Source organism: Neomonachus schauinslandi, chromosome 13, assembly GCF_002201575.2.
Source record: "Neomonachus schauinslandi chromosome 13, ASM220157v2, whole genome shotgun sequence".
In the NCBI taxonomy this organism is placed as follows: Eukaryota; Metazoa; Chordata; class Mammalia; order Carnivora; family Phocidae; genus Neomonachus; species Neomonachus schauinslandi.
Genome location: NC_058415.1, coordinates 32,007,764 through 32,026,679, shown reverse-complemented (window position 1 = coordinate 32,026,679; position 18,916 = coordinate 32,007,764). Strand labels below are relative to the sequence as shown.

The following is an 18,916-nucleotide window of genomic DNA, read 5'->3' as shown; positions in this document are numbered from 1 at the left end:
AAAACTAATGATGTAATGTATGGGGATTAACATAAGAATAAAAAAAATTTTTTTAAATAAAAAATAAAAAAATGCAGATATAAAAAATAAGGCCATTAAACCACTACCAAAGTTTCCCATTGGTTCTTGTTACAAAAAACTTCATGAATCAAAAAGTAACTCAAATATACAAAAATAAACAAAACTCATTATTTCTGAAGTGGTTAATTTACAATATACTTTTTAACAAAGCATTTTCCTAGTTGTGTCAAAAAGAAGGCTGAACAACTGTGGATTTTATATGTGTGATTATGTTACATTTTCACATTACTGATGATGTTAACAAGTTTTAATATTGGGCATTTATTATAGTTTAAGCATTCATATTTTAAATTACAAAGTCTCATTAATTAACTGTGGAAAATACAAGATTGCTTACTTCATTTTCAGTTCTTAAAAACAGATGGATGTGAGAAACAGAACGTAGGACTGTAAGAGATGCTGTGGTAGGTGCCAGGCTCCCCCTTCCTGATGAGGCCCTCACTGCATTCTCCAAAGGAAGGCTTCTCACCCTACCTCACACCCACCCAAAATCATGTTCCCTCCCTGAAGATCATGGCAGTGGTGGCCCATATACAATGAATGATACATATGTGAATATAAAAGCCTGATCCTCTTGCCTCAACTTGGAGCAATTCTGGAGGCACTCGACAGCTGCAGCTGCCTGTGGGATCTGCCCATGGCTCTAATGCAGTTTAATTTCCCCCAACTGCCCAGCCCTGCCTTCCATCCCCCTCACAGGTGTTGTCCAAGACACCCTGGCACACAAATCTGAGTTTCAGAGTGGGCTTCCTGAGCTACAATGAATATGTCTGTAAGGAGGTGTCACTTAAAGCTAGGCATCTAAAAGCATGGCCTAGAGAACAAGGTATTTGAGCTGAGGCCTTATAAGACTAGACAAAAAGCCCCTGAGCAAAGGAATTCAGCCAAAGCTTAGCCCCACCCTTATGCCATCTTATAGCTTATTTCCTAAAGAACAATTAAATGAAAAAGAGAAACTCTACCAGCCACATCTGCAGACAGTCATAAGTCAGGAAACTATAGCAAAAAAAAAAAAAAAAAAAAAAATCCTAAAAAGAAAGTTCCAGTGAATAAGTGAGCATTAAAAATATAAGCAGCTCTGGAGCACCTGGGTGGCTCAGTTGGTTAAGCGGCTGCCTTCGGCTCAGGTCATGATCCCAGGGTCCTGCAATCAAGTCCTACATCAGGCTCCCTGCTCAGCGGAGAGCCTGCTTCTCCCTCTCTCTCTGCCTGCCTCTCTGCCTACTTGTGCTCTCTCTCTGTCTGTCAAATAAATAAATAATATCTTTTAAAATATATATATATAAGCAGCTCTTTTTCATCTGGGATTCAAAATACAGTTCAGTATCCATATACATATAAATTGATGTCCTGAGCAATCATAAAAATCAAGTTACTTTTTGTCTGAAGTCATTATAAAACTTAGTAAAAACAATAACTGCACAAAACTTAATTTTCAAGAAAGAATATATTTCGTGTTACTTAATCCACTGAATATTTTCTAAGTTCTAAGGGTGTTTTACACACTACTAATGGGTCTTTTCCCCTGAAAGGAAAAAGATACTATGAATTATTAGTTGATATCAACTATAGGCAACATAAAAGAAATCTTTACTCCTTAATACTGATCTCTCCAAAATACTCAAATGATAACACAGTAAGCAGTAAAGTGATTTTTCTAGGACTAGAGGATCAAATGACTGATTTTCAAACTGTTTTCCATGCCTGCTCCTGCACCCCCCCCACCCATCTTGGGTCCAGTGTTTCTTGATGAAAGTGCTTCAGGAAAGGAGTTACTGAGGGACAGTGTCCCACCAAACACATTTTAGCCAGGTCAGTTCCTCCTTTATTTTCAGTTTTATATACTGACCTTCTAAAGAAAATTTTCATTTACAGAAAGTCTGGAAACTTCTGTGCTTTCTTGAAGTGATTAGCATGGTTCCTGACACATGTAAAAGGACTTCACTAAGGGGCACCTGGGTGACTCAGTCAGTTAAGCATCTGACTCTTGATTTCAGCTCAGGTCATGATCTCAGGGTCCTGGGATTGAGCCCCACATCAGGCCCCACATTCAGGGGGAGTCTGCCTGAGATTCTCTCTCCTTCTGCCCCTCCCCACAGCATGCATGTGCTTGCTCTCTCTTTCTCTCTCTCTCTCTCTCAAATAAATAAATCTTAAAAACAAAAAAAGGACTTCACTAAATGGAACAGAGTCACCAGAAACAAACAAAACATACTTCACCACCCTAGTCAAGCCCTATTCCTTGAAAAGTAAGCTTACAAAGAATGAATACATTTGAGATCTTAAAAGTAAGACATAAATCTATTTGCAAGCCTACCTGTAGATGTGCAATCACACACACATACACAAAGCCATATTCCTATATGCTCAAATCAAAGAATAATTTTTGCAAAAAAAATATTAATATGTATTTTCTATAAAATGTTATCTAAACAGTAAGATTAAAAGTCTGAAAAGGAGGGAAGGAATTGGGGAAAAAGATAAGCTAGGCAAAGTAACTGGTAAATTATGACATTTGCCATGGTAATTTGCTAAACTAACAGCACTAATGTTTGTTTTCCATGAACTACAAAGTAAATAAATTTGCATTAACCTTCTGATTTTTCCCTAAGAGTTATGGATTTGATTCAGCAATTTCTTTTCATTTGAAGAGAGTTCTCTGGTTCTTATTAAATGATGGTGGTTGCTTTAGTGAAAGAATAGCAACAAATAAGAGGCATCCTGGAGGAATTTACAAGCTCCTGCTATGCTTTCCAGGGGTATCAAGAGTACTAAATATAAGTTTAGAGTTCCTGTATGAGAACGCACGCTTACCAGTCAGTTAGTAAAAAGGCATTACATCACATCACTTCAGGCAAAAGAGTGAGATTTGCTTTGAAAATCGCAAACACTAGACCTCACTGATGCTTCTTTTAGGGAACTCTGCTGAGCAGGGGTCTATGAGACTCAGTGGACTGCAAGCATGGGGATGGGTGCCAGTACAGTGGTGTTTATTCCCAAGTCAGGCTCAGGTCTAAGTAAACTATGATCCACTCTATCAATAAAAATTTTTGTTCCTGCTTATCACTGTACTCTCTTCTTCCTACAAATGTAACCAATAGCTGACTAGAAAATGAATACCATACTTTTTAACTATCTTTCCAATTTCTTAAACCTTTTGTAATAATATCTTAAAAACTATACATACATATGCCTAAAAATAATCAGAATAACTTATGCAGTTAATTTCACTAATACTTGGTTAAAGTATTTATACAAATCTATTTTTCCTATTTAGAGGGTAATTTTCTCTAGGAATAGTATTTAAACCAGAAACAAACTACTTAATTCCAAGAGTATTTTTTCTATATAAACCATCAAAAGGATACAGCTTTCATCATTATCTAATTAGTCTTAATATCTGCAATTAGAATATATTAATGAGTCTAAACTTACTACATAGACAAGTAGGAGTTGGAACCATGGGTTGCTAATTCAATATATCATTAAATATTATCAAGCTATCTAATTCCTAAAGCAATATTCTAACCTCAATAAGAAATTCCTCAGTAAGACTGTTTATTTAACAAATATTGAGTACCTACTGTGTGCTGCAATCATGCCCGATACTGTGCCAGGCATGGGAGATGTGCTAGTGAACTAGACTAACAGGGTCCCCAGCTCTAGGAGCTCACACTTTGATGAAGATATATATTAAACATGCATGGGTCAATTTGACTCCAATTTGTTTGTTCTTTTAAAGAGACTTGAATTCTAAAAGTCAACAATAATTGAATACTTATTTATTAGTAAACAGCTTCTCCTCTACCCAGGAAGAAAGGAAGAGGAAAAAGAGCAAGGGGTGAGATGGAGGGGAGTGAGTGGAGAGAGGGAAACTTGCAGAGAAAGGCTGAGACAAATACCCAATAGGAGCATCTGATCTCTGGATTGAGCCATGCTTCTAGCTTATCCCAACCATATACACTAGCAGATGTCCTTTTGCTTAAACTGGGTTTCTGTCATTTAGAACCAAGAATCCTTATTAATACAAGATCTATGAGGTCTTATATATAAGACATGCAATATATATATATTTTTTTTTTAAAGATTTTATTTATTTATTTGACAGAGAAAGACACAGCGAGAGAGGGAACACAAACGGGGAGTGGGAGAGGGAGAAGCAGACTCCCTGCCAAGCAGGGAGCCCGATGCGGGACTCGATCCCGGGACTCCAGGATCATGACCTGAGCCAAAGGCAGTCACTTAACCAACTGAGCCACCCAGGCGCCCCATGCAATATGTATTTGTTAACTGAAATATATGGAATATTATTGATTGAGCACTTATGATGTATCAGGAGCTGTGGCACATGCTTTGTACACTGTATTTTATTTCATCCACACAAGTACCTTAGAACCATCTGAGTGTTTTAGGAGAGGAAATTGAGGCATGAAGGTTATATAATAATTGCCCAGGTCACATGCTCAGTAAAAAGTAATGCCAGAACTCAAAACACAAGACTCAGGTACAAAAAACCCATGCTCTTAAATACCACACAACACTGAACAAATGATCTAATGAAAAAGCATCAAACTAAGTTTAAACTATCTATCCTGAATAATCTGACACTTCTTAATGCTACATGGTACTTTTACAAAATCTCACAGTTGAATAAAATTTAACCAAGTCCAAAATACTACAGCCCATTCTTAACTTTTCCAAAAACATCCAGGAGAAACTTCTTGCCTGATTTTAGACCTTTTCATAGCTTAAGACATGTCCTCTCAAATCTTACCTTTCTCCTTCTCTAGAGAGTAAATCTGAAGTCTCTTATTCACTGTGTCTGGACACAGTCTCAGGAAGAAGGATTCGAGGCACCATCTAAATTCTATATCCCCCAGCAATTAACCACTATCACATATGACATTTGAAAGGGAGAATTATATTTTATTTATCCTTGAAATCCCCACTCTATTTTTTTTTTAAAGATTTTATTTTATTTATTTGACAGAGAGAGAGACAGCTAGAGAGGGAACACAAGCAGGGGGAGTGGGAGAGGGAGAAGCAGGCTCCCGGCTGAGCAGGGAGCCCGATGCGGGGCTCGAACCCAGGACCCTGGGATCATGACCTGAGCCGAAGGCAGACGCTTAACGACTGAGCCACCCAGGCGCCCCCCTACTCTATTATATACAGATACATCATGCCAAGTTCAAGCTTAGTCATTACTATGACCAAAAAATGATGTATTTTCATAAGGTTATTAAAATAATAGTAATTGAAAATATTTGTATAGTACTTTACAGTTTACAAAGCACTTTTATACAAAGTATATCCCTGGACCCTCCTAGCAATCCTATAAGGAGACAGAGAATAAATCACACCTCCATTCGGCAGTTAAAGAAACTCATGATGAAAGAAGTACAATTATTTGCCCTAAGGCATACAGCTGGTAAGTGACAGACTGAGATTTTAAAACAGGTCTTCTGGCTCCAAAGTCAATGTTCATTCCAAGAAAATAAATACTTTACCACTGACTGCTAAAGCAGTTTTCTATGTGCTTATTTAAAGCATTCTTTCTCCTCTAAACCTTTATGCCAGAAACGTTTAAATAAATCATTACCTCCTCTAAAGTCTCTTCAGTACAACCCTGTGTTCATGAACACTTACTCAGCAAAATCTGCCACCCTTAGCGCCCAGGAAAGTGTGTCTCACGGCTTCTATCTGGAGCTGTGCATCTGCAGCTACTCAGAAATCCCAGGAAAATGAGTGTTCTTAATAGCTACACTTTAGACAAAAATCTTTATATAATGTTCTATATATTTCCTTGTCTGCCCTTAAACAGATTGTTCCAAAACAACACTCTCCTGATTCAAACAAGAATTATGTACAGAGCCTGAGTCCTCTAGCCAGGCCCTGTGTTAAGTGCTGATGATTCAAAGGCAAAGAGACACAGACCCCAACTTCAAGGAAGACACAGGAAAGGGTGAGGAGGTAGCCAGAAGCACCTGAAAGGTGCAAAAACAGGTGTCTAAGGTAGGGGGAGCAGATGGTCCAGAAAGCCTTCGGGCAAAAAATAAGGGATACACAGGCAGAGAACAGCAGAGAGCACCATAGACATGGAATTAAGGAGGAAATCCTAGGCAGTTTTGCAATAATCATATCCAAAACTTGATGCCTAAGGGTAGAATTGAAGAAGAAGTCAAAGTTCAACACCAGCCTATAAGGCTAGAAGAAAAAGACACATTGCTAGGGTCAGAGATGTCAAGCACAGGTGAGGGCACCCCTGGAGAAAAGTAAAGGCAACTATCCCACATACAACTCAACAAGGAGAAGACAGCAGAAAAGGAAACCAGGGCACGTACGTGCATTCACACAGAGAACCTTATGTCACCTCTTCATCTTCTCATTTTCTAGATAGAGCAAGCCCTGAGTTGGGCTCCTTGCTCAGCGTGGAGTCGGCTGGAGATTATCTCCCTCTTCCTCTTCCTCTCCCTCTGCTCCCCTCCCCCAACCACCTCTCTAAATAAATAAATCTTTCTAAACAAACAAACAAAGGAGTACATTTATTTGTCCAAAGCCACAGACGTTAGTAGCAGAATAAGGACTAGAGCGCAGATTGCTGGTTCCTTGAATCTAAGCTCTGCCAACAGACACTGCCTACCTCCTGGTATTTACATAAATTTGTATTGCTTCTTGCACCTTTCAAAGCTCACTTAAAATATACTATGATGAGTACTAAAATGAATTTTAATGATAATAGAATTTACCTCAAAATTATTTATGCTAGGGTCGCCTGGGTGGCTCAGTCGGTTAAGCGTCTGCCTTCAGCTCAGGTCATGATCCCAGAGTCCTGGGATCGAGTCCCGCATCGGGCTCCCCGCTCCACGGGGAGCCTGCTTCTCCCTCTGCCTCTGTCTCTCTCTCTGTCTCTCATGAATAAATAAATAAAATCTTTAAAAAAAAAAAAAAAAAAAAAAAAAAAAAAATTATTTATGCTAAACTAATATAATCTTTCATAAATCTACTGGGAAATATCCTTAGAGTCATTTATATCATTCTTTTCCTATAGTAGTTACCTTAGAAAGTGGAATGTAGATTAGTGGTCATAACTCACTGCTGGGTTTTATTATTTTATCATTCTAAATAATGGTCAAAGTTAAAGATAATAGTGATATTATAAATCTACCATTAATGCATATAATGAAGTCTGTATATCTATAATAACTAATAGAGTAATTAACTACAGAAAATATAGATGCTAGCAGAAAAATTCTTTGAAAATGGGCATAATTATTCTCACTCATGAACAGCAGTACTCTTTCACAAAGACACAAGACTCAGAATCAGTCTTCTCCCCGACCAGAATACTCTCCCCTAAGTGATCTTTAGGAGATAACATAATTCTCTTATGGAAGTACGGGGGAGAGGATCATCTTTCTTGATAAGAAAGCAGAGATAATCATCTAAACTCCTCTAATAGGGGGGATCGTGGGTGGGGGGGATAAAATAAACTCCTCTAATACTATAATCTCAAATTATTGTCCTGGGCATTCTCATTAGCTGACTTCTAAAACACCTCCAGAAAAGTTTTGTTACTAACTTTTCAGATTTCTTAAGAAAAATATAGTATATAGTTGCCTATTATACACTAGATTTCACCAACATGTTGAATTTACCCATTTCATTTAATTTTGTTCACACTGAAAGTGAATGTCAGAAAGAGCATGGAGGTAATTATGCAGCTGAGAAACTGCCCAGGTGCCTATAGATTGCTTAAAATATTTCTCTAAGTCTCTCAAAGTTAAGTCCCAAAAGTACTAAAGGATGACATTCTTTCCAACAGATGTTACAGTGGTGCTGAAGAAGTATGATAAACAGAGACCCACGGGGCCTAAAGCATGTGCTCAAAACTGGCCCTCAGTAAACACCTATGTAATGAATAGTCCCATCATACCATTCTGTCACAAAAGCCTTTCTGGGTCCTAGACCACCTACTAAAAATGTTTAATTTTTATTTATTCCATTTAGAGAGCAGAATACTAAGAATTTATCAAATGAAATGTGCAAGTAAAACACCTTTAATATGAGTTGAACAGCTAGCTTCCCCCTAACTTTTTTAGATCACAAAACTCCATAAAAAATCAGAACTACCTGGATTTTTCTTATATGCCGTAAGAACTTTGCTCTTCCACCTAAACCTTGCCTTCCAACTAAATGTCATTTTTGATCATTAGGAACTTTTGCTATATCTGAGTTTTTTTGGAGAAAATTTACAATTTCACATCTCAACACGTGATAAAACTTCAAGGACAAGCAATAATGGCAAAATGGAGGTGGAGATTATCCCCAAATTACTGCATCTCAACACCTAATCAGCAGGGGAACTTAGAAAGAGGCCATTATCTTTAACTTGGAGGCAAGAAAGCTACAGGGCTGAAACAAGCACCTGAAGAGCATCCTATCATGTTCACATCCATCTGAAACATCATCTTTCCTGGATTGGTCAAGGTCATGCTTCATATGCTTCTGTCTGTTTTCCTGCATGTACGTGTATTATAGAAAATAGGATTGATACTTAAATTTCCCTAAGACTAAAACCCACAAAAACAAATTCAAAACATGAAACTGGCTAACCACAAAGGATCCCAGGGTGACTGACAAACTAACAACATATGTGTACTAACAAGTACATAAGAATGTACTACATGATGTATTTTACAAAGCAGCACATTGTCAAGTCATTGCTCAGAAAGATGAGGAAAGAGGCTCACAAACACAGGAAATTGCAAGTTAAGAACACATATTAACAATAACATTCTTTTCCCCATGCCCATCACCCAGAGAGCAGTAACAGCCCTCCTGATTCATCCCTCCTCTCCTACTCTTGTCATTTATTTAGAAGAGGCTGGACCAGAAGATCATTATTATTACCTAATACTCAACATCAATGAAGTCAACTTTCACTCTTAACTATTTCCAGCATACCTTCCAACAAATGCTCCGAAAAGTAAAAATGCCTAACAAATTCCTCAAGACTACAATACCTATCAATCCATGCCCCACAAAATGGTCTGCAAGCCACATTAGATATACCAGTCACCACTAACTTTATGGTTTTCAGCAAAACCATGCGCAGAACGGAAGACAATCAATTATTATACTCAAAAACTTTCAATTCATATAAATCTGAATTCACCAGATAAGGGAAGAAAATCCTCTTCAGTAGGTTCATATTGCCCAAATTTCAGAACTCCTAAGCAAATGAATATTAAACATGTAACTTGCCAAGACTTGGGCTCTCCAAAGTGGAGATAATTAATGCTGTAGAGGTCCATATCCTCGGTGTGCCATGCGAATGTGGTTTTCCACATGCCAAAATACAGATAAGGGGTATTTACACCCTCTATAGAAATACCGCACTCTTCCTCAACCACATCCAAGACTGTATTTAGGCGAGCTATGTTCCATTCATCCACACCCTGGAACCAGGAGAGAGAGAAAAAAAAATCAAACATTAATAAACTAATAAAAATAACATTTACTAATCAAACTGTCATGTGCCAAAATTATCACACTGTGTATTTTAATTCACTGAGAAATGAAAAATAAAGCAATCATCATTCAGGTGATATATCAATTATTAATTATCCAAGATTACTACTGGCATAATGTAGTTCTGTATGAACATTAGTATGAAAGTATAGCAAAAAACTTCCTGATTCCAAATGGAAGTGTAAGTTAAAGCCCCACCCCTTAGTGGTTGTTAGCAAAAAATCATTGATTCAAAGAATATGATTTGAAGTGTGCTTTCCATTTTTGGCACACACACCTTCTATTTGAGGGGGGGAGGTAGCTTTTTGCTTTTTAGTTTATTTATTTGTACATTAGTTTAGAAGTCATGTTCAAGGTTGGACATTATCTCAAGACACCAATGGCAAAATATATCTTCTGTGCTCCCACTCTCATCCCTATCCATTTCAATTTTAGCATGTGATACACCATTTCCTAAAAATCCCACCTCTAATTATGGGGAAAACTCTTAACACTCTTCTAAATCACAGATCATTGTGCTTTTACTGTTCCTTCAACTAAATATTAATGTCTTATGTTGATGAGAAGTTTTAAACACAGAATAATTGATAAAAATATTTATCCAAACTTCAATAAAATTGCTGGGAAAATCTAGTTTTATAGCAATAATGATGATGATAGAGAGAAAAGGAGGGAGTCACTGATATTAGAACTATGGTGATAGGAAAAGATTCTGGTTTTATTAGAACTACCAATTATTCAATTATAACTCACAACTGCTTAAGATATTTACAAACTGTGTATTTTTCCTACATGCCTTTCTCAAAATGAAACATTAACATTAGAGATCGGGCCCATTCTATGCAATCACGAGGAAACTGCAATGCCTTTAAATCCATTTCAATCTCCTCGTGATGCTATTAAAGAAGGCCATTAAATGTGTTCCTCTATACCGATAAGGCCTTCTCCAATGACTATGCCTATGACCACACAGACAACCACATTTAGTATTTCCCTTATACACTAAAAACTTCCAGGGTTGTTCTGTTTTCATTTTGGTCTCTAGACGATTCTCTATTCAGTGTACAAATCTCACTTCCTCAAGCTTTGGATTAGGAAAATTATTGATGCAGCAGTTACTGAAGCTCTGCCTCAGGTAACACAATTAAAAGTCCCAGAGGAAATAATTTCATTCCCAAACTCCCCTGAGCAGCCACTCTATCTATAACTTAAACCCCACAGTGGGAAGTTTGCAATTTGGAAATTGGTCAAAGTATCTTTTTAGAGAAGATTCTAGGTTCCAACTTATGAGATCTCATAAAAAATTAAATCAAATCCTATAAAATGTTTTATCTCACTCTACTTATAGTGATGCAGTCTCTTAACTCTAGTCCAATCAGACCTCGGTCCAATCACTCTAATAATAGAGTTCTATTTGAAAGTCATTACTGAGGTGATGAATCTAAAATAATAAATGAGCACCATATTATAGGAATCATTTTAAACTGAATGAGCTTAAGAATTTAAGAACAAACTATCCCCCTGAAATTCCTACATTTAGAGAATTCTTATCTTTATTCCTGACTGACAATTACCTTTCAGAAATAACTGAGGCTGAATCCCTTGACATCTCTTGACCTGCAGCTCTAAGAGGAAGAAGGTAGAGAAGAAAGAGTATTGAGAGAAGACCCAGATTATAGCCCCAGCTCTGCCACTGACCAGGGCAAAAATCAGAGACTTTCTGAGCTTCCAGTCTTTCTTCATGAAAACATGAGAGCTACAGCATCTTCCTAGAGTTGCTTCAGAGTACTGAATAGACTAACAGATACAAAATCTTTGGAAAATAATGCCTACTATTTCTTAGAATCTATGAAATAAACATCTCCAGTATTCTCTAATAAATCTTACTGGAAAGCCTCCCCAAACAACGAGATAAGTGATAATAAAGTCCTGTGAAATTCACTACTGGTTCTTTCCATTAGTGAGCGAGTAACATATTTACAGTACTTTCTTCTGGGCAGAGCCACAGCCGCCATGATGCTGAAACTTAGTTTCTTTTACTCAAATAAAAAGTCGTATATTTCAACTAAAGAGGTTATATTAAGAGTAACTAGCATAACAGAGACTAAAAATAAATCTTACTGTTTCAAAATTCCTTCTCCAATTTGTGTTCTCTACTATTGACTGAACTCCCTAACTGCTACCAAGGACAGGCTCTGCTCAAACACTGAAGAGTCCAGGTCGCCCTCACAGATTTAGAAAAGGAGTACACCTAGTCTGTCATTTCGACAGTGTTATACCGTACCCTACAGACCATTACGCTACACATACATTCATATTATACCTATTCAAAACAATCCTGTAAAATAGGTAACATTATACACAAATGAGCAAATGGAAAAACTAATACTACTAGCTAGTAGTAGGTGGCAAAGATAAACCTAAATCTGATTCCTGAACCTAAACTCAATGCTTCCAGTTCTGATCATCTTAAAATAAAATGTATCATCCTCTTCTCTCAGCCTCCTTAACAAAGATCCAAGGAGCTAAAATTTAAGACAGGCAAACCCATAAAGTTCCCACATTCTTCCCACCCACAGGTACAACCATCCTACACAAACACTGGCAAAGCTTAAAATGCAAGCCTGCTTTACTTTTGTGGGGGTGGTAACAGAACTCATTTAGTGTAAAAGCAGTCTCCAAAAAGACCCTAGCTACAAACAAGCCCCACATGACAGATCAGAATTTGTCAAACTATTCAAAGCTTACAGCCATTGAATCTTAGCAGAAAGTCTGCACACCAGTCCAAGCCCATAGACAAATGCCTCTTCCCAGATTCCATCCCCTCAAATAAAGCTCTCCCACACATCTTTCAGCAGATGCTTGAGCAATATTTATAATTCACCTGACTTTCACTGGGCAAACATTACCTGCCAGGTCCCACTCCCTTCACTCCAATCACCTATTTGGCATTCTGGGCCTGTCCTGCTCCATCTGTCTATTTACCTTGTATCTGTCAGGTTTTCTGAAATAATTCACAATTGGCCCATGATTTGTGCACATATGCATAACTGAGGAGTTTTGAAGGATTCTTCCTTTCAATTTCTGTATCTTCCACCTATCAGGAATCAGATGGCAGTTTGAAAGAACTCTTAAATCTTCATTACCATAACCAGAGCCAGGAGCTGTTTGAAGACCAGGCTTTGGATTTCACGGAGGGAGTAACATCAGAACAGGAACAATGCATTTATACAACTCCACAGAGAGACAGTACCAAGTTTGAGTTCCTGTCCCTTGCACTCTGGGCCTGTGTCCCTGAAATAGGCCATAGCCAGCAATAAGCACCCTCTCCTCAGTACTGTGCACATCTGTGACTCACCCTACAGTGACTGCACTCAGTCACTGGAAGATTGAAGGATGACATAGCAATAACATGTCATGTTAAAAACCTCACCAATAATGAGCCATTCCCACCTAACACAGAGAAATAATGTAAAACTCATAGTAAACCAATTTTTCCCAAAATATTTCCAGTGGGGCATTAGTCCTACCAGAGGCTATGGTCAAACTTTGGCTTCTTTTTCTCCTCCTCTTAGAGTCACAGAGCTGATAGGTACTCCAAAGGATGTGAGAGGCCCTTTATAAGAAAGTCTGTTTAACTCTGCTTAACTCCAAATTTACCAAATATTACTTAACCATGGAATCTTGTTTATATAATATATTCACATTCCATAAAATCATGCTGTGTGGGACAGCACATTCGGGGAAGGATTATAGTAAACTTCTCCTTAAATGCCTCAGCCTAAATAACTCAGTAGAAAGAGAGAAAATAATTTGAGCCACAGCTGTGATGGCATTTCAGAACCCAGGGTATGTGGTAGGGTGGGGTGGAATATGGTCACATCTACTGTCATAATACATACAGGTAATTTGATTGTGCCATCTAAAAACACATAGAGAGGGCCACCTGGGTGGCTCAGTCATTAAACGTCTGCCTTCAGCTCAGGTCATGATCGCAGGGCCCTGGGATAGAGCCCCACATCGGGTTCTCTGCTTGGCAGGAAGGCTGCTTCTCCCTCTATCACTCCCCCTGCTTGTGTTCCTCTCTCGCTGTGTCTCTCTCTGTCAAACAAATAAATAAAATCTTTTAAAAAATTAAATTAAATTAAATTAAAAACACATATAGTGTAAATTTAATGCAATTAAAATCTTCCCAAAAAGGTATTTCTAAATGAAGATAGACTAAGAGATTAAAACTAGGAAGAAAAGATAGAAGACATAATCAAACTTTTAAAACTACCAAATATACTGATGACCAGTGAATGGGCTTAAAAAAAAAAAAGTACATAGAAATGAAGGCGCAGGGCACCTGGGTGGCTCAGTCGGTTAAGCATCTGCCTTCAGCTCAGTTCATAATCTCAGGGTCCTGAGATCAAGCCCTGCAACCAGCTCTCTGCTGAACAAGGAGTCTGCTTCTCCTTCTCCTTCTCCCTCTGTCCGCCCCCGCCCCCCCCCCCCCTCCCTTGTGGTGTCTCTCTTCCTCTCTCAAATAAATAAAATCTTTTCTTTTAATTTTTATTTATTTTTGAGAGAGAAAGAAGGAGCACAAATGGAGGGAAGGGCAGAGGAAGAAGCAGGCTCCCCGCTGCTCAGGGAGCCCAATGCAGGACAACCTGAGCCAAAGGCAGATACTTAACTGACTGAGCCACCCAGGCACCCCTCAAACAAATAAAATCTTTGAGAAAAAAATGAAGGCACATCCACCAAAGCCTACATAAAGGTTATTCTAAGACAAAAGATAAATTAGTAAACTTATGAAAATCAAGGTTAATACACACACTCTTTTTCTGCCCTCACCCAGCAAATAGCAAAATGGAATGAAGAATTTCTTTCTCAAAGAATGACACAATCTCAGAAAAGCAACATGCTGTACAGGAATCAAAAGCTCTCTGATCAAATACTGGCTCCAGCACTTACCAGAGTTCCAGGATCAATGGTCATTTGTGGCAGAGCAGTGACCAGAGTTCAAGTCTGCCAACTGGGCCCTGACAAGACTGTGAACACTTTGAAACAGCTATAGTAAAGGTCCAGTCTCTAACTGGAACTACTTTCAAAAATTATATCCTTGCCAGCAGAAGTGGGGTCCTAAGGCTTCCCAAGGAAACTTAAATCCAGACCTGCCTACCTCATAGGACAACTGTAAAGATAAGATTACAAAACACATAGGAGAATATTTTTCAAAATTTCCTTTCTAACTAAATTTTTCTTTCAAAAACATGGGACGGGGTTTCAGGACCACTTGTTTGAGTGGTATTCCCTGGGGTTCAGGGCCCACCTCACCGCAAAGAGAATTGTCAGCAGCATGTTGCAAAGAGCACAGCAGAAAGTGAAGAGCTGGGCGACAAAGCAGGAGTTACAAATCCGGTACCCAAAGAGCCCAGACGTAACATCAGTGAGTGAAGCAGCCAAGTGTAAGTCAAAGGGGGAGTCGGGGAGACCATCTGGAGACCCTACTCCCCTCCCAAATGGGGAGACCCTATCCATCTGGAGACATCTACTATCCTGTCTAACAAGGACAGCCATTACTCAGCTCCTGTCTATTGCTGTCACTAGGAATACTGCCAGATCTTCTAATCTTTTAAGGGAAGCCCCAAATCCAAATTTTAATGTGATATTAACTAACTTTTAAAACCATGTGGATCAAACAAAATACATCTGTGGCCACTTCTGCAAAAAGGTAGCAGACATTAAAGAGTTCACATTTAAAAGTGAGGAAAAATAAATATTAAGTGCTCAAGATAATATATGTCAGGATTAGGATCCTTTTGGAGGTGACAGAAATGTTCTAAGACTGGAATCAAAGTGATGGTTACACAAAAATTATTGAATTATACACTTAAAATAGGCAAATTTTGTGGTATATAAATTATACCCCACCAAAAGTGTTCAACATCGCTCGGCATCAGGGAAATCCAAATCAAAACCTCAATGAGATACCACCTCACACAAGTCAGAATGGCTAAAATTAACAAGTCAGGAAACGACAGATGTTGGTGGGGATGTGGAGAAAGGGGAACCCTCCTACACTGTTGGTGGGAATGCAAGCTGCTGCAGCCACTCTGGAAAACAGCATGGAGGTTCCTTAAAAAGTTGAAAATAGAGCTACCATACAACCCAGCAACTGCACTACTGGGTATTTACCCCAAAGATACAAATGTAAGGATCCGAAGGGGTACGTGCACCCCGATGTTTATAGCAGCAATGTCCACAATAGCCAAACTATGGAAAGAGGCCAGATGTCCATCGACAGATGAATGGATAAGGAAGATGTGGTATATATATACAATGGAATATTATGCAGCCATCAAAAGGAATGAAATCTTGCCATTTGCAACAACGTGGATGGGACTGGAGGGTATTATGCTGAGCGAATTAAGTCAATCAGAGAAAGACATGTATCACATGACCTCACTGATATGAGGAATTCTTAATCTCAGGAAAGAAACTGAGGGTTGCTGGAGTGGTGGGGGGTGGGAGGGATGGGGTGGCTGGGTGATAAGACGTTGGGGAGGGTATGTGCTATGATGAGTGCTGTGAATTGTGTAAGATTGTTGAATCATAGACCTGTACCTCTGAAACAAATAATTCCTTATATGTTAAAAAAAAGAAGATAGTAGGAAGGGTAAAATGAAGGGGGGGAAATCAGAGGGGGAGATGAACCATGAGAGACTATGGACTCTGGGAAACAAACTGAGGGTTCTAGAGGGGAGGAGGGTGGGGGGATGGGTTAGCCTGGTGATGGGTATTAAAGAGGGCATGTTCTGCATGGAGCACTGCGTGTTATACGCAAACAATGAATCATGGAACACTACATCAAAAACTAATGATGTAATGTATGGTGATTAACATAATAAAATTAAAAAAAAAAATTATACCCCACCAAAGCTGTCTTAAAAAAAATGATTATACACTGCTGCAGGAACATAAATTGGTATAAATTCTTTGAAAAACAAGTCAACAGTATGTGATAAAGTTGAATACTCTATGAGCAGGCACTTCCATTCCTAGGTAACTGCTCTAGGGAAACCTTTATACATGTGCACCAGGAACCATGCACAGGAATATGTTCATAGCAGCAATATTTATTTTTTTTTCAAAGATTTTATTTATTTATTTGAGAGAGAGAGAATGAGAGACAGAGAGCATGAGAGCGAGGAGGGTCAGAGGGAGAAGCAGACTCCCTGCCGAGCAGGGAGCCCGATGTGGGACTCTATCCCAGGACTCCAGGATCATGACCTGAGCTGAAGGCAGTCGCTTAACCAACTGAGCCACCCAGGCGCCCAGCAGCAATATTTATTTATATTTTTTATTTTAATTACAGTATGGTAAACAGTGTTATATTAGTTTCAGGTGTACAATGTAGTAATTCAATAATTCCATACGTTGCTCAGTGCTCATCAAGGTAAGTGTATTCTTAGTCCCCTTCCACTATTTCACTCAGAAATATTTATTACTAAAAAAAGAAACAGAAAGAAAATGTCCCTTGGCAAGATAATAAAAAATAAAACATATATTCACCAAATGGAATATTATATAGCACTGAAAATGATTGGACACTAGTTCACACAGTAATATGAATAAACCTGGGAAGCCTATTGTTGGGAGAAAAAAAATCAAAGTCTCAAAAGTCTGTATAAAGTGATATTATGTATTATTAAGGTCAAAATAGGCCAAACTAAATACATTATTTAAAAATATATGCATCTCTGAGAAAACTATGTTTTTAAAAGGCAAAAAATCAAACACAAAATTCAGGCCACCCCTGGGTGGTGGGGTAGGGTAGCAAGGAAGGGCTGTAGAAAGAATAGTCCATGGGCAGTATGTTAACATTCTAGCTGCTGAACTGCATAGTGGGTTTGAGATATTCAGTGTATCATCGTGCTTTAAAACTTAAATACATTGCACATACATAATCAGATATTACATTCCAAAAATACGATAAAGAAAAAAATCACGATAAAGTAGGTATCTCCTGATTCACACTCCATAGCACCAATTCTGTCTGGGCAGTGACAAGATGGTGGTCTATATCTTAAAAACAAAAGGGATATTTTTTAAAGCAGTAACCCCTAAACAAACACCCTTCATGGTTCTGACAGTCTTTGACAGATGATTATAGATTAGTATAAATTGCTGGGCTGGACTTTTATACATAAAGGACAACTGCAGAACAGAACGGAATTCCTCCCAATCCTCTTGGAATCACTGCTATCTCCTTACAGACTCAGGATCTTTGTTTTGTTTTGCTGTAATATTGCCACCAACAGCAGCTAACATTTATTCATTATATACTGTGGAGCAGGCCATGAGATGTTTCATTTATCATGTCATTTTTATCCTATGAGGCAGATACTAAAAGCATCTATTATCAGTGCCATTTTATAGATGAGGAAAACTGCAGCAAAGAGAGATCAGATAACTTGCCCAACACCTTACAGCTCATAATCACGGAGCTGCATTCAAGAGCAAGAATGAAAACTTTAACCCACGCTGGCTCAACTAGTCTGAAGCCGCATGGCCAAACAATGACCCAGAAAGTCAACTCTAAACTGCCTAGCTTTATATAATCAAGGAGCAAAAAACCTCCCTGTATCCCCAATAACTGGAAAGGAAGTTAGTAATTTGGTGATTATGCTTTTTCCTTTTTATTCTTTTAAAGGCCTACCTATCAAGAAGATGATTTACAAATACTGGCTTAGGCCAAGAGCAGAATAATAGATTCACTTAAAGATCTGCATTCTATTAAAAAAAATCACAGAAATAATAAACAGAGTTCTCAAATTTATTTTACACATCTATGCATGACCATTGCAGAAAATCCTAAAGGGAACCTGAACCATATGAGGCCTTGTCCTCCTTTAAAGAGGATCAAATATCTCTACATTTAAGAAAACAGTAAAATCCCATACTCAGATCCTGACAAGTTATTTTTCATATGGTAAATTAAAAACAATAATATTTACTAATGTATTCATACTTTCTAGATTAAGCAAGCCCTTGTCTTATTCAACTTTTTAAGGTGTATTATTTCAAATACTTTGCATTTTAGGTGTAGTATTTCAAAATCTTTGCATCTTATAATAAACTTTTATGACAGAAAATGTCTAAGTACTTAGTATCTATTTTCACCTTATTTACTACTTACTACTAATTCCAGTAGAATCCCAATTTAGATAAAGAATTTATGTCTCTCCCAGTTCTTCTATAGAATTCTATTTTTTCTTCTGCGTATTCCAATTGTTTGTTTTTTCCACCTTGATTTTTT

At 38.1% G+C, this 18,916-nt stretch overlaps 1 protein-coding gene across 1 annotated transcript in view; it reads right to left on the bottom strand.

The window, feature by feature from the left end:
* Positions 1-18,916, bottom strand: part of KDM4C (lysine demethylase 4C) — a 437,653-nt gene that overhangs the window by 378,128 nt on the left and 40,609 nt on the right. The window contains exon 4 of the mRNA XM_044920760.1: positions 9,346-9,539. Within this exon, the coding sequence (XP_044776695.1) occupies positions 9,346-9,539 (194 nt within the window). The remainder of the gene's footprint in view (positions 1-9,345; positions 9,540-18,916) is intronic.